Source organism: Lithobates pipiens, unplaced genomic scaffold (assembly GCF_037356315.1).
Source record: "Lithobates pipiens isolate NorthernLeopardFrog02 unplaced genomic scaffold, aLitPip1_a1.2 Scaffold_19, whole genome shotgun sequence".
Taxonomy (NCBI): Eukaryota; Metazoa; Chordata; class Amphibia; order Anura; family Ranidae; genus Lithobates; species Lithobates pipiens.
In genome coordinates, this window is record NW_027507764.1 from 117,049,337 (window position 1) to 117,066,185 (window position 16,849).

Consider the following 16,849-nt stretch of genomic DNA (forward strand, 5'->3'; position numbering starts at 1 on the left):
AAAAGGCCAAATTCAGAGAGTAGTGGTTAATGATTCTTACTCTGAATGATCTAAGGTTATCAGTAGTGTACCCCAAGGTTCAGTGTTGGGACCCTTATTTTTTAATACATTTATAAATTATATAGAATCTGGGATTAAAAGTACCATTTCAGTTTTTGCAGGTGGCACCAAGCTATGCAGTGGAATAATTTCCTTACAGGATGTCTCCAACTTACAAGCCGACCTCAATGCACTGTTTATTTGGGCAACTATGTGGCAAATGAGGTTTAATGTTGATAAATGTAAAGTTATGCACTTGGGGGCTAAGGATATGCATGCATCATACATACTAGGGGAGTACAACTGGGAGAATTAATGGTGTAGAAGGATCTGGGTGTTCTGGTAGATTATAAGCGTAATAATAGCATGCAATGCCAAGCTGCAGTTTCCAAAGCGAGCAAAGTCCTTTTTGTATTAAGAGAGGTATGGACTCCAGAGAGAGAAATATTATTTTGCCCCTGTACAAATCATTCGTAGGGATGGTCTGAATGGACCCCTGTTCGGTTCGCACCGTACTTGAGATTTTAGTCGACTAAAATTTACTGGAGATTTAGTCGACTAAATATGACTAAAACTAAAACAATTGCAGAAAACTAAAATGGGACTAAAACTAAAATGTAATTTTAGTCCTAAGACTAAAATGAACACTGCTGGGCATAGGCAACCACTTTGAATGAAGCCACCATGTTTCCTAGCGACCTTATGCAATGGCGAATGGAGGTCTCTTATGGAGTTGATTTTTGCCTGAGGCAAGAACACTTTTTTTTGGGCTGTGTCTGTGATCAGACCCAGGTACTCCAGCCCTTTTATCGGTTTTAAGGAAGATTTAAGGAAGATTTCTCTAGGTTGAGAATCCAACCCAAACTTTCCAGGTAACTGTTGTAATGTGCACGCTTTGCTCTAAACGAGCCACCGACTGGTCTATTAGCAATAGATCATCTAAGTACGCCAAGACTGTTATGCCCTGTGCCCTTAACCTGGCTAGAGGTGGGGCTAGGACTTTTGTAAACACCGGGGGTACTGTAGCTAGCCTCAAGGGCAAGGCTACAAACTGGAGATGCTGCTGTTCTACCTCGAACCGCAGAAACCTTTGGTGAGCGGGAAATATAGGAACATGCAGATTTGCATCCCTGATGTCGATAGACGCCAGAAGTTCTTCTCCTAGTAGGATAGAAACCACTGACCTGATCATCTCCATGCGAAAGGAGCAGATCTTCGGGAACTGATTTTGATTCTTTAGCTCTAGATTGGGTCTGACATCTCCATTCGTTTTTGGTACTGTGAAGAGGTTTGAATAAAACACCCAACCTTGCTCTTCTCTGGGGATCTGCATCATCACCCCCTGAGCCATTAATTGGTCTAGTGCCTGAAACAGACATTGCCTTTTCTCTGGATCTTTGGGAACATTTGACCCCAGGAAACAAGACAGTGGCAAGTCCCAAAATTCCAGCTTGTACCCCAGACTTACTGTGGAGATGAACCATCTGTCCTGAATTTCCTCTTGCCAGACTTATGAAAACTGCAGAAGTCTTCCCCCATCCTGGCAGGGGGGGGGGGTGCCTCTTCATGATGAGGCTTTAGGATTCTGCTTTGCAGGTCTCCAGGCCCCAGGACTTCTTTTGAGCCTGGGCCTGACCCTGAGGTTTTCCTGTAGAGTCTGATGAAGGAGGCTGTCGCCACTGCCTATAGGCGGAAGCCCCTGCCGCAGGAGAGAGAGCCAGTTTAAATGACGGCGTTTATACTTTCTTTTGACTGGCAAAAGAGTACTTTTCCCACTAGAAATTGTTTGGATGTATTTGTCCAAATCATCCTCGAATAGCCGATCCCTATGAAAAGGGAATCCAGTCAGGAGCTTTTTAGTGCTTCGGTTGACCAATTTTTTAACCACAGGATTCTACGCATATGTACATAAGCGTAAGGTTGTACGCCTGGTGAATAGAATCTTTAATGGCATCTATGGCAAAGCATAATGCTTTTGGTAGTTTGGCCAATTCCCATGCTTGTTGTGCAGGAACCTCTTTAAGGGCTTGTCTAAATTGGTCCTTTAGGGATTGACAGACGCATATTGCAGTAACTGCAGGCTGAGTAACAGCACCTGCCAAGGAAGAAGAGGATTTTAACTGGAATTCTAACCTTTTATCTGTTGGATCTGTTGAGCATTTGTGCATTGTCTACTGGACAAGTTAGACTTTTATTCACACTGAAAATCGCAGTGTCAACTATTGGTACCTTTCATTTTTTTGGTGAATTTCTCCTCCATGGGATAGAGAATTGAAAATCTCTTTGGAGGGAGAAAATGCTTATCTGGGTGATCCCATTCAGCATGAATAAGCTGTTCTAGTAATGCATGAACAGGAAACTCATGCAAAGGCTGTGAAGCTTTTAAGGAACCCAAGGAAGAAACCGAGCTTCCAGCAGACTCCATTAGGGGTAGCATGAAAGTAGAACGAACCATCTCTGTAAGAGATTGTATCAACAATTTCTCAGATTGTGAGGCTGAAAAGGTTCATCTACCGTTGTTTCCTCCGCAGAGGAATCATCGGTTTGTTTTTCCTCCTGATCGTCTGAGGGTAACACCTCATCCTGTGCCCACTGTTCCCCTTACAAAGGGTCTAAACTGGGGAGGGGGGATCTAGCACGCTTCTTATCCATTTGAATGGAGGATACGATTAAAGCCGCTAATCTTCCTTCCAGACCCTGCAGGGTGGAGAAAAAGACATCTTCAGTCACGTAAACAGGGGATGTAACAGATCTTACAGATTACAGTACTGTATAAAAAAATACGCACACCCTTTGTCCCTAGTGGTCTGTGCAGTGCCCTGCATGCACTTTTATATTATAAATACTGTTTTTTATGGCTGGAATTTGGAGATTGTCCGTAGCAACCAGAAAGTGTCCCTTTTTCAGTGTTTTAGGATTTACATTATTGAATAATTTTTATTATTATTTATTATATTATAAACTTTATCATACCCGGGATGTCTGCTAGACTCTGGTTTGAACAGATTTAAGAGAGTTATTCCTAAGAATTAAAGGACTACAATATAAATTTCCATGCAAAATCATTGTACCACTTTCAGCACCTAAAACCAGAACGAATCATACCACCAGGGAGGTTTACTTGTTCCAATGTCTCACCCTAGCTTGCCATAATTGGTATTTCAGGCGAGGATGACAGTGTGGAGATGCGACTGGAGATCCTAGTGCCTGGAGTGAAACCTATGGTGCCTTTTTGGTCTTTTTGGTGTCTTTTTTGGCATAGTCCTAAGCACAAAAGCAGAGGCACTATTAAATTGCACTTAATCGCAGAACATAGTCATGACAGTAAAGCCGCTATTAAGTTCAACCTAGTGCTGGGAAAAAAGTCTTCCTGTATCAGGAATTCCACTTGCCACCCTTCCGTGCCCCACCGCTCCTGTTTCCCAGTGTAGGCTGCTTGCTTCCTCGCTGGCAAGGAGAAACTGCTCCAGCTGATCCTTTAAGCCTCCGTGCATCCTCGTAGATGTTGCATAGACCCCGCCCCTTCACAAACCCACCCCCTCCTTTTCATTTGAAAAAATATTCCCGCTCTGAAGCGTGGCCAGTTTTCGGGTCCACAGACCCAATACGGGAAGGGGGGGGGGGGCAGATCATATTACACAGCAGGCAGAGGAAACAACTTTAAATGCATAAAAAAAGGGCACCCCTTTGCAGAGGGGAGGTATTACAAGGGGGGTACAACCACAGATGTCTCCCTAATCCTTCTGGTCCTTTCAGGGGGGACAAAAGCATTCAGCAGATCTCATACCTTGAGAGGAATACCCCTGCACAAGCTGCTGCGGTCACACACAGACTGACACTGAGCTGACGTGAAGACAACAGATTAAGGTATGAGCATACACTCCCTCTAGTGGAGATTTAAGGCATAACAACATTTTTCCCCTTAAATTAGAAAGCATAGGTGGACTTTTTAGTTCCTAAGTTTCTTCCCTTACCTTATCCCCGCCACAAGATTTGCCAAATTAACAGTGAAATCAATCTTCACTCATCACGGAAGGCTGCGTTTAGCAAACCATCAAGAACCAGGTCCCTTTTTATTGGGGTTCCACTCCCTTGAACCTGTAAAAAGCACCCCACCAGGAAAGCTTTTAGGTAATGTAGCATGACCAAAGCCCTGGGTCCCGGGGTCCAGTCCTACAAAGAGATGTGTTACAGCAAAACCTTGTGCTTCGTATACGAGGCCCAGGTACCATCCACTTTGGCCTCAGTGGCACTTTGGATGGATCTGGTCTATGGAGGCTATTTAAATCCAGCATGGATCCCTCCTGGAGCTCCTCAGAGCACATCTTCACTTGTAACCAACACCTTAGACACTGATAAAAAAACTGACGTGCTCCTGGAAGGAGGAAGGGTTATATAAGGAGTGAACTTCCTGGCATGGGTATACCAGTGTCCATCACCTAAAGGTGCCTATATACCCATTAAGTTATTAATTTAGGCTCTGTGTCCCATGATGTACGATAAAGAAAGGTCACCCTATCCTCTATGCAAAAGGAACACGTACAGTGGTGTGAAAAAGTGTTTGCCCCCTTCCTCATTTCCTGTTCCTTTGCATGTTTGTCACACTTAAGTGTTTCGGAACATCAAACCAATTTAAACAATAGTCAAGGACAACACAAGTAAACACAAAATGCAATTTGTAAATGAAGGTGTTTATTATTAAAGGTGAAAAAAAATCCTAACCATCATGGCCCTGTGTGAAAAAGTGATTGCCCCCCTTGTTAAAACATACTATAACTGTGGTTGTCCACACCTGAGTTCAATTTCTCTAGCCACACCCAGGCCTGATTATTGCCACACCTGTTCACAATCACAAACATGCAAAGGAACAGGAAATGAGGAAGGGGGCAAACACTTTTTCACACCACTGTAGCCCTTGCAGTGGGGACACTCTGGAGTTCAGCTTTAAGACACTTTGCACAATATCATTTCTTTTGGCAATACCTTATTTAATATGTCCATTTTATCTGTAAGTGAAAAAATGGTCAGACAGTCAGCTCACTGGTCATTCATTTACATAAAAGTTCTGACACACTACAACAAAGCCAAATGGTTCAGTAGGTCAGGGAAAGAATACAATCCCTACAGCTATTTATATTTCAGTACGTGATTGATCAGGTCATATTACCCAGGTTATCATAAAGCACTGCCTGAATGCCATTTCTCATCTGACTGCAGATTCCATCCACTGACGCATTGTCCTCAGAGCTAAGATTATAGAGCTGACATCGTCATCTATCACATGGTAGCTTTTAGACAGAACAAAACCTTGTCCTGCGCCTTCTTCCAAGTGGTGTCATTAACTAGGGTTGCCTGTTAGCATGACACTTTAAAATAAATGCACTGCTCACATGGGTTTGTTTTCATTTGTCATAATTTTTTGTGAAATTTGCAAAACAAGCTTACATCATTGCAGAAGTTGCATTCCTCTTACAGTCCAGCATTCCCCTAACTACCTTCTCTCCCCCTTTAAGAAGTGGGTATATATATATATATATATATTTATATATATATATATATATTTTTTTTTTTTTAACCTTTATTCCTTTTGCTCATAGGTAAGTTTCCTCTCCAGTTTTACATCAATTAATATTTTAATTCTAATAAGTGGGTGGAAATTCAGGTGGGTAGAAGTTGGAGAAGAAACCTAGAAGGTGTCAGTGTGGCTTATTTTGGACTTTAATCTCCTAGAGTCTACCACCCATTTACTTCAAACCAGTTGAAGTGACTTCATCTAACATTAGAAGGTTGTAGTTTTTAATAATATGGAGCTATCATAAATAGTTTGTAAACTTTATATTTTCTTGTAAAGTCATCTCCTCCTTCTGTTCTATTACCTCAAATATTCAAATATGAGCCACTTGTGTAATGCCCCATACACACAGTCGGACATTCCGATCACAAAATCCATCTGACTGTCGGAAAATCAGATCGCTCGGAATGAGGTGACGTACAAAAAGTACGACAGGACTACGACGGGACTATGTAGAGGCCAGTAGTCAATAGTTTTTGTCTCCAAATTTTTTCTGAGCATGCGTGTGCACTTTGTGCGTCGGAATTCTCTACACACGATCGGAAAAAAGTCAGATCGGATTTTGTTGTCTGAAAATTTTAGATCAGACTTTTCGTCGAAATTTCTGACCGTGTGTATGGGGCATAAGAGTTTGAGCATCTGAAAACTTCCATTTGAGAATACTGTTTTTGTAGATACTACTTCTACTTTTGATGTAGTAGATTAGTAATCTTAAACGGGATTCCTGTGATATGGTTCTTAATAGGTCTAGAAGGCAAATGTAAACGCAGGGTTCTAATTGTATGGATGTAATCATTGTCACAAAATGGGTTACTTCCCTCCACTAGGTCTTAATTTGTTACTATTCCTAAAAGATGTGTATAAATTCAGCTTGGTCATTGGAGCACTACCAACAGCTGGAGGGTTTTTAGGGGTAAATTATTGTCAATCTTGATGGTGTGAACTAATCCAAAACAAGGATCTCATGGCATGGTTCTTATTAGGCCTAGAATGCAAATGGAGACACAGGGTTCAAATTGTATGGTTATTACCCATGTTACAAAGTTGGTTACTACCCTCAAATGGGTCTTAATTTTTTACTATTCCTAAAAGATGTGTTTAAAACCAGTCAGGTCCTTGGGGCAATTTCAACAGCTAGAGGATTCATGTCAATCTATCCAGATGAAGTATGAAGTAATCCTAAAGAAAGTTCTCATGGCATGGTTCTTACTAGACCTAGAAGGCAAAAGGAGATGCAGAATTCTAATTGTATGGTGGTCACCATTGTCCCAAAGTTGGTTACTAACCTCCAGTAGGCCTAATGCCGCGTACACACGATCAAACAATCCGGTGGAAAAGTCCGGCAAACTCAAGTCCGCCAAACAATCCCCCCGTGTGTAGCCTCCGGCATACTTTTTTGAACCGAAAGTACGGCGGACTTAGAATGCCGTGTTGCACTCCAATCTTCCCGGCGGACTCGCATTTCGGCGGACAATCCGGCCGTGTGTATGCCAGTCCGCCGTACTTTTGAAATGAGCGGACTTTTCCCGCCCGGAGAAAAGTCCGCTCATTTCGAGCGGGTCTCCAGGTAGGCGGGGCCCGCGAAGGAGACGTCGCTGGCCCCGCCGCCTGGTATGGACTTAAAGGGGAACCCCAACGCCGAAACAAATCGGCGTGGGGGTCCCCCCAAGTCCACAACAGACCCTTGTCCGAGCACGCTACCCGGCCGGCCAGGAAAGGGGGGGCGAGCGAGTGCCCCCCCCCTCCTGAGCCGTACCAGGCCGCGTGCCCTCAACATGGGAGGTGTCTTGGGGAAGGGGGGGCCGCGCGGCCCCCCCACCCCAAAGCACCTTGTCCCCATGTTGATGAGGACAAGGGCCTCTTCCCGACAACCCTGGCCGTTGGTTGTCGGGGTCTGCGGGCGGGGGGCTTATCGGAATCCGGGAGCCCCCTTTAATAAGGGGGCCCCTGGATACCGGCCCCCCACCCTATGTGAATGAGTATGGGGTACAATGTACCCCTACCCATTCACCTGTAAAATAAAAGTACAAAAAAAACACAACACACGAGATAAAATACTTTATTGCACAGCTCCGGGTGTCTTCCGTCTTCAGGGGTCTTCTCGCCGGACTCCTCCGCTATCTTCTTGTAGCTCTTTTACTAGCAGAGGAGCCCGGCATTCTTCCTCGCCGCCGGCCTCTTCTTCCGATTTCGGGGGTCTTGTCCCCCTCTTCGGTTCTTCTGCCGGGCCACCGCGCCTTCTTCTAGCTCTTTTACAGGCGGTAGCCCGGTTTTCTGTCGCCGCCGCCTTCCGTTCTTCTTCTTCTTCTTCTTCTTCTTCTTCTTCTTCTCCAGGAGATGTTGACTCGACGATCTCTCCGGCCGCAATGCCAGGGACGCGCTGCGCTGCCACTTATATAGGGACAAGGGGCGGTGTCACATGGGTTTATGTCACATGGGTTGGTCACATGGGTTGATGTCACATGGCGACAGTCCCAGCATCCTCCGGGACTGTGATATCGTAAGGGGGCGGGGTCACCATGTGACACCAACCCATGTGACATAAACCCATGTGACACCGCCCCTTGTCCCTATATAAGTGGCAGCGCAGCGCGTCCCTGGCATTGCGGCCGGAGAGATCGTCGAGTCAACATCTCCTGGAGAAGAAGAAGAAGAAGAACGGAAGGTGGCGGCGGCTGTGGCGGCGACAGAAGACGGGGCCACCGCCTGTAAAAGAGCTATAAGAAGGTGCGGTGGCCCGGCAGAAGAACCGAAGAGGGGGACAAGACCCCCGAAGTCGGAAGAAGAGGCCGGCGGCGAGGAAGAATGCCGGGCTCCTCCGCTAGTAAAAGAGCTACAAGAAGATAGCGGAGGAGTCCGGCCAGAAGACCCCCGAAGACGGAAGACACCCGGAGCTGTGCAATAAATTATTTTATCTTGTGTGTTGTGTTTTTTTTTGTACTTTATTTTACAGATGAATAGGTAGGGGTACATTGTACCCCATACTCATTCACATAGGGTGGGGGGCCGGTATCCGGGGGCCCCCTTATTAAAGGGGGCTCCCGGATTCCGATAAGCCCCCCGCCCGCAGACCCCGACAACCAACGGTCAGGGTTGTCGGGAAGAGGCCCTTGTCCTCATCAACATGGGGACAAGGTGCTTTGGGGTGGGGGGGCCACGCGGCCCCCCCTTCCCCAAGGCACCCCCCATGTTGAGGGCACGCGGCCTGGTACAGCTCAGGAGGGGGGGGCTCGCTCGCCCCCTCTTTCCTGGCCGGCCGGGTAGCGTGCTCGGACAAGGGTCTGTTGTGGACTTGGGGGGACCCCCACGCCGATTTTTTTCGGCGTTGGGGTTCCCCTTTAAGTTCATACCAGGCGGCGGGGCCAGCGACGTCTCCTTCGCGGGCTCCGCCTACCTGGAGACGCGCTCTAAATGAGCGGACTTTCCTCCGCGTGTGTGGGCGAGTCCGTTCATTTCAAAAGTAGGGCGGATAGTACGGCGGACTTAGTACGCCGTATTAGTCCGCTGAAAAAGTGCCGTGTGTGGGCAAGTAGCCCGTTCGGAAAGTCCGACGGACAGTCTGGCGGGAAGTCCGCCAGACTAAGTACGTCGGACATACCGCTACGTGTGTACGCGGCTTTAGATTGAGGCTATACCTAAAATATCTGTATAAAATCAATCAGGTCCTTGGGGCACTTCTAATGGCTAAAGGGTTTTTCAGGGTAAATTCTTGTCAATCTGGAGCTAGAGTGAGCTAGATCCATATTTAGGGTATAACATGAACATAGTTAGCCACCACCCCCAAACTGTCCCCTCTTTAACATGATCACAGGGTTCTGCACCCCACAGGCATTGAGGCAGAGGGACTGTGGTTCTTTATGGAGCAGAAATGCATTGACGTCAGTGAACTTGTAGCTTATGGATACTTCCTCTAACTCTGTAGCTGAAGGTCCATACCGAAGTATGGACCTGAGCATGCAGGAGATGGAGCACTGCATATGCAATCCACTGATCGCAGTTGCAATGCTTTGCAGGGCCAAACGAAAAAAGAAAAGAAAAATGAATGCATATTTTTGATTTTTTTTTTTGTTTCTTGCAAAAGGTGGAATAAATAATTCTCCTTTTAAAGAATAAATAAAACGAACGAATCACTATTAGACAGCATCTCGAAAAAGTGAGTACACCCCCTCACATTTTTTTTATATATTTTATTATAACTTTTCATGTGACAACATTGAAGAAATTTCACTTTGCTACAATATAAAGTAGTGAGTGTACAGCTTGTATAACAGTGTAAATTTGCTGTCCCTCAAAATAACTCAACACACAGCCATTAAAGCGGGAGTCCACCGGGACTCCGCGTTTTTTTTTTTTAAAAGCCAGCAGCTACAAATACTGCAGCTGCTGACTTTTAAAATAGTGACACTTACCTGTCCAGCGCGCCCGCGATGTCGGCACCCGAAGCCGATCGCTAGGTCGTCTGTCGGGTCCTGCCGCCGCCATCTTGGGTATGGGAATCAGGAAATGGAGCCTTTCGGCTTCATTTCCCGGTTCCCTACTGCGCATGCGCGAGCCGCGCGGCGCAATCCGGACGGTCCCCGCTGCCTCTGGGAACTGTGTGTTTCCCAGCAGGCAGCGGGGCACTTGCGCAAAGGGGCGGGCAGTTACGGAAAGGGGCGTAATCTACGCCCCTTTCCGCAGACAGCTATCCCGGAAGTGGGTGCAGTTACCTGGATTATCCAGGTAACTGCACCCCCCTCCCCCCTGAAAGGTGCCAATTGTGGCGCCGGAGGGGGGGGATTCCGATGAGCGGAGGTCCATTTTAGGGTGGACCTCCGCTTTAATGTCTAAATTGCTGACAACAAAAGTGAGTACACCCCTAAGTAAAAAAATGCCAAATTGTGAGCATCTTTGGGATGCAGTGGAACTGGAGATTTGCATCATGGATGTGCAGCTGACAAATCTTCAGCGACTGCGTGATGCTATCATGTCAATATGGACCAAATCTCTGAGTAATGTTTCCAACACCTTGATGAATCTATGCCACAAAGAATTAAGGCAGTTCTGAAGGCAAAAGGGGGTCCAATCCGGTACTGGAAAGGTATACCTAATAAAGTGGCCAGTGAGTGTATATATTTTTTTAAAGATGGAAGCCCTACAATATCTTGTTACAGGGTTCGTCTTTTACAGTGATGCCTCGTACACACAATCGGACTTTCCAACAACAAAAACTTGGAATTTTGTCCAAAGGGTTTTGGCTCAAACATGTCTTGCATACACACGGTCACACAAATGTTGGTTAAACAATTACAAACGTGGTGACGTACTAGATGTACTATGTGTTTTTTCTGCTCTTTAGCGCCACCCTTTGGGCTCCTTCTGCTAATTTTGTGTTAGTAGAAGTTTGGTGAGTGTTGTCTCGTGTTTTTCTTTTCACATTTTTCATTTCGTGCTTTTCAGTTTGTTTCTGTCAACCAGATATGTTGCGGAATCGGAGGAGATAATAAAAAAATTGTGTACAATAATACTTGTGTTTTACTTCAAATGACAGTTTGGGAGTAGGAAGTTATATTTTAAAAAATACAATGTAAAATTAACAAGGGACACCAACATAGTTATATCTTTGATCTTAGAAACTACGGGATAATGGTGTTGTGGTAACTTGCACAAATTAAAAAAAAAACAAAAAACATAATAATATTATTCTCACTAGAATAAAAAAGCCTTTGAAAATTTGTTTGCAATAACTTCATCAGTATCACCAGCAAAGCAGCTTCATTATTATCCCATTAAAGAAGAAGAGAATTATGCGTTACATTTGGAGATTTCATAATTTGCCACGTCATGAATGTTGATTCTCCATTACGGGCGCTAGTTTACAAGACCGATCGCTTCTGCTTCCGAGCATGTGTGTTTGTACTTTGGACTTTTGTCCGACGGACTTGTGTACACACACTCGGAAAATTCAACAACAGACATTTGTTGGCGGAAAATTTGAAGACATTCTAACCAACATTTGTTGGCGGAAAGTCCAACAACAATTGTCCAATGGAGCGTACACACGGTCAGATTTTCCTCCAACAGCCTGACATCCAACATTTCCCACTGGAAAATCCAATCGTGTGTATGGGACTTTAGACCTCTGCTTAGTCCCCCTAGCAGACATAACATCAGCATAGCATAAGAGGAAGCAATGACAATGACACTGCCTGTCTGTTTACCCGACTGTCACCAGCATTGGCCTACATAGTTCTATCCAGTCTCTACAACTTCTGCATTTTACTGTTTACATTTTCTTAATGAATGAGACACTCCTTGAGTACACAGATACCAGCAGAAATCCTGAATGAACTTATCTGACGGAGAATCAGAAATGCCTGCAGTAACTAGTGGGTTAAAAGTTGAGAGAATCTGGTCCAGCGAGTGCTAAGCCTCGGGTCTTTTGGTTTCGTAAGGAGAGTAATTTCTATTTTGAATTGTCATGCTTTTGTGACATGTGGGGGTTTGTTAGTCACCAGAGAGCACTTGACATGAACCTGCAACCAGCATATGCTTTCCTGCTTCAGCAAAGGGCCCAGAGCACGAGTCAAAATAGCTGCGTGATGTCACATTATAATGAGAATGTGCTCTGGCCAATTGGTGGCAAGAATTGTCTGGACAAGGGTGGATTCCTTTTACAGTCTTTTTAAAGGAACATTATTCACAAACGCACATGACAATCCCCTGCCAGAACTTCCCCGATGTGGAATTTTATAAAAGGAGCCTTATCAGTCACCACTGACCTTCCCCAAGCAAGAAGATCTTGTATGCTATCAGCAGGCGCTTTACACCACTGGAGAAGAATTCAGTTTGTGAGCTGCAGCACGGCTTGCAATGCAGGCTGACTGTGTGACAACACATAGCAATCCGGGTTACCCCTAAACTCAGAGTCGTTTTGTTTCTTTAAACAAAACGTGGATTTCTACAAAATCAAAGGGGTTTTGTCTTCTGTATAGGCGGGAAATTTTTCGACTTTTTTTGTGCTGGTTTATCTATATTTCAGCTGTTCTGGTTTAATCTGGATATGACAAAGTTCTGCTGAAGTTGCATTGTCCACTGTACCGGCCATGAAGCGGTTTGGCAGTTTCAGGGGTACCAAGAAACGCAAGGACCAGGGTCGAGTGACAGATCGCCGTCAGTCGGAGCCTCATGGAATAATAGGTACAGTGCCACACCTACTGATGCTAAGGAGGATTTGCCTATGCAAAATGTGCTCTTTAAATTTAGCCCGGCTTTGCTGTTGCATATAATCTGCCCTTTTGCTTTTGACTTATGTTAGGTTATATATTTGGCTGGAGAGTAATTATAATATGGCAATAATACAGTATGTGCAATTGATCATTTTAGGAAATGCCCAGTATCGCTGTATTCTGTTTGGGTTTCTTCAACAATAATTCTGAGAAATATAAATTATAGTGGTTGCAGATTCCCAAGGGGAAAGCTGCAATGTGCATAATAGTTCATAACAATTCCACTCATTTTTATGCCTTTCCTTATTTAATAATTTAATATTCTAAGCCCGCATGTCACTGAAATAAGAAACATTTTAATAGTAGTTACGTATCTTGTGTCTTTACACCCATGCAGGCCATCAGACCATCCATTGTCTTAATGTAAAACGTTCAGCTCTGAAGAGATGTGCCTGTCATTAGTGAATACGGGCTTTGCTCAGCAAATGCGTCTCCTTATGTTGTCATTAGTGGCAGTGCCAAGGATAGAGGATCCAAACAAAATCCACCAGTTAAAGTAGGTACAGGTTGCAGGGAATCTCCTCCATGCTTCTAGTTTCCAGCATTTGTAAATTGTTAGCAGTCTGTCAAGAATTAGCACACGTGGGTGTTTTTCCTTTTATTTATATTATTTTTGATGCGAGAACACGGTTAGCAATTAAAATGGTTACAACATTTGGCCAGTAGAACAACGCAAAAATGACAGCATACAGTTTGTCAGTATAGTTTGAGAGCCAGGTATCAGTACTGGGTCGAAAGATGGACAAAAAGACAGATGGTGGTCGGTCCACCAACTAGCAGATGAAGGAAAGAGGGGAGGCCTCAGCTGTTAAATTGTAAAAAATATATTTTAATAGTTTTAAGTGGAGGGTATGATTTCAATTGGAAAGCCATTGGTTAACAATCTGGTTTGAAACCATTGAGTATATTGAATATTATACTATCAATTGTTGGGTATCTGTAGGCAAGGTTTGAATGAAAGATTCCAAGATATCATAGAATTTTTGGACCCGTGATTCCTTATGTAAGGAGGCTCACATGGGTGTTTATGTGCTTTTGATGCACCCTGTAAAGTATGCGAAGGTTTGGAGCACATTGTCCAAAATTTGCTTGGGTTATCATCCAGTGCTAGCTAGGAATTTATTGATTGTGGCACGTAAGTGTGAGTGCAAACAAGAGCAGATCAGAATTAAATCAAAGCAAATTTGTAGAAAGTTGAAGCTATTCAAATGTGAGACATATGTCCCCTGCAAGCATGCTGCATTTGGTATGGTTTTGAGTGATAAGGTAAGCACACTACCCTTAAACCTACTTCAAAGTGACTTGAAATACAGTTCCTGAAATAAAGGTGCCCCTACAAAGAAGGTCTGAAAAACGTGCCTTGCTGCATGCAATGCCAATATCAGCTGCAAAAACTGACGATATTAGGAATGTCCATCTCTTACCCCCCCATGTATTCAGTGGTTCTTCCTGCCAACCCATACATCACTACAGGACACAGAGCAGGCAGATTGAACCACTCATTGCAGCGGGGCACCAGGAGAATTGATATTCCTGGAGGTGTTAGTTTCTGAAGATTCTTGAGCTGATTTATCTTCAGTGCTGCAGAAATCTGCACAGGCTGCAAGAAAGATGATTATTTACGTTCTTCTTACAGGGACTGTTTTAACATAGTTATTCGTTTCAGCATCACCATTAGCAAAGCATCTACTGAATAAAGAAACCTACTGACATGCCTGACTAATTTACATTGTATGCAGGAAGATTGTATGTTTGTAGGACCCTCCAAAACCCTGGCTGACCATCCCTGGTTGGGTCTGCTTCACAGGTGACTGCCCAGGAAGGATTTTACCCCTCCGTAAAGCTAGTGCCCACAGCACTCTTCTATTTCTTCTCCATAATTGTTACAGAAATTTAGAAAGATAATTTACTGCCCATATCCATGCTGGGTAACTGTCTAAGAGCTAACAAAAAATGATGTGTCTACTCATTTAATCCATTGTAAGGATTAAGGGTCCATTAACAACCCAAGGCCTGCATTGGCTTTCACGCATTGGGCTGCAACACATCCCAATGAAGAAAAACGTAGTGCAGGCTGCAATATCTTGCAGCATGCATTGCAGTGTGTTGGGGCACCATTTAGAATTAATAGCGCTGCAATGCACCAACATGCCTATTGTAAAATGTGCGAATTGCCGCAGTGAGCATGTGTACACAGGGTCTGACATTTGACACCTATAGATAAAATCCCGATAGTGACATCCAAATTGTGAACATTCGCCTTTGTGCACAAAAGTGTTTAGCAGCCCATACATGGAGCAAATTTCTTTCCTGCAACCACGGGCTCGATTCCCCCATAACACATTCAGTGTTGTCAGGGTAATCCCTCCTGCCAAGCCATTGTGATTTCCTGGCAGGGGGCCAGGGGAAACTGTCCCTACTGAGAGAAGACAGCGATTATTGCTAGAGGCTAGCCACTGTCGATATTTGAATCCAAAATCCGGCAGGCTTTTTGTACCTAAGTTGATCAATTGATCATTCAAATTGGTACATGCAGCCTGCCCATATATGGTTCAGATCATCTATGGCCAGACTTAGAATACATTTTCAGATTTTTCAGGATAATTCGGTTGTAATTTTACGGGGAGGTTTGTGGATTAAACCTGAGGCTCGGTTCACACCTGATGCCGATGCGGCTCCCAGCAGGGGTCCTGTGCGTCCTGGTTCACCGTTTCAGGTCTGATTTCAGCCTGTATTCTGGGCTGAATTTGGACCTGAAATGGACCAAAAGACACAAATTTACACCGGAACCGCATCAGAGATATGTGAACCGGCTCCATAGAGAGCCGGTCATATTCTCCTGCTATAACTAATAATTATCTGTACAGAATTTAAAGCAGTATCAAACCCAAAAAGCAAACATTTACTATACTACAGCTTACCAATTCTTGGATAGGATGGCTGCATGTTTTCTTTTTTAGGCTTTATTTCCCTTATTTTCACTTGATGATCTGGCCAGCAAGGCCTGGTTCACACCTATGCATTTTTATGTGTGTTTTCGGTTTTGCAGAAACAAACTACAGTCCATTTAACATGGTTTCCTATGGGTCACATTCACGTCTGTGCATTTTATGGAAAGGGCCAAGGACTTATTTCTGGTTTTTGGTTCCATAGACTTCAGTGGATCAAAAACGTGTATTGAAAAATGCAAAATGCACCCGAAATATGCAAGCTGCAACCTGCACAGGTGTGAACAGGCCTAAGTCTGCTGTTTTTTAGCAGAACAAGTTCCCCTGCAAATGTATCAATTTGAGTGTTGAGAAAAACCATATATCACTGACGGGTGCTTACAGTGGTCAACTTTTAGCCACCTCTGAATGCAGCAAACGATCTGCTGCTATTTAGAAGTCGTAGACCCCATACACACTATTAGATTTTCTGCAGATTTTTGTCTTCAGATTTACCAAAACCATATGAGCTCAAACCTTAAAGCCGCGTACACACGGGCGGACTGTATGGCCAACTTAGTCCGTCAGACAATCCGACGGATAGTCCGTCCTACTTTCGAATGAACGGACTTGACCACACACGGATGCAAAACAGTCCGTCGAAAGTTTGCGCGATGACGTGTACAACACGTACGACGGGACTAGAAATAGGAAGTCCAATACACAGCAATGCAACCTTTCGCCGTGTAAATCCTTTCTGAGCATGCGCCATACTTAGTCCGTCGAACTAGCCTACTCACAAGCGGATTGTCCGCTGAAACCAAAGTACGACGGACAATATTACGGAAATTCCGAAATACTTAGTCCGCCAGACTGCACGCTGAAAAAGTCAGCTGAAGCCCACACACGAGCGGACTGTCCGCTGAAATGTGTTTCGACGGACTAAGTTGGCCAGACAGTCCGCCCGTGTGTACGCGGCTTAAGAATTTCAATTTGTATACAATCAGACAGACCCTTGCACTACATGGTTTTGGTAAATCTGA

At 44.5% G+C, this 16,849-nt stretch overlaps 1 protein-coding gene across 3 annotated transcripts in view; it reads left to right on the forward strand.

The window, feature by feature from the left end:
- Positions 1–16,849, forward strand: part of PRKAG2 (protein kinase AMP-activated non-catalytic subunit gamma 2) — a 458,386-nt gene that overhangs the window by 222,851 nt on the left and 218,686 nt on the right. Inside the window, exon 1 of one of the 3 annotated variants that reach the window (XM_077491183.1) lies at positions 12,292–12,790. The exons of the other annotated variants lie outside the window; for them this stretch is intronic. Coding sequence (XP_077347309.1) covers positions 12,697–12,790 — 94 coding nt within the window. The 5' untranslated portion in view covers positions 12,292–12,696. Of the gene's footprint in view, positions 1–12,291; positions 12,791–16,849 lie in introns of those variants that run through there. 3 annotated transcript variants of the gene reach the window in all.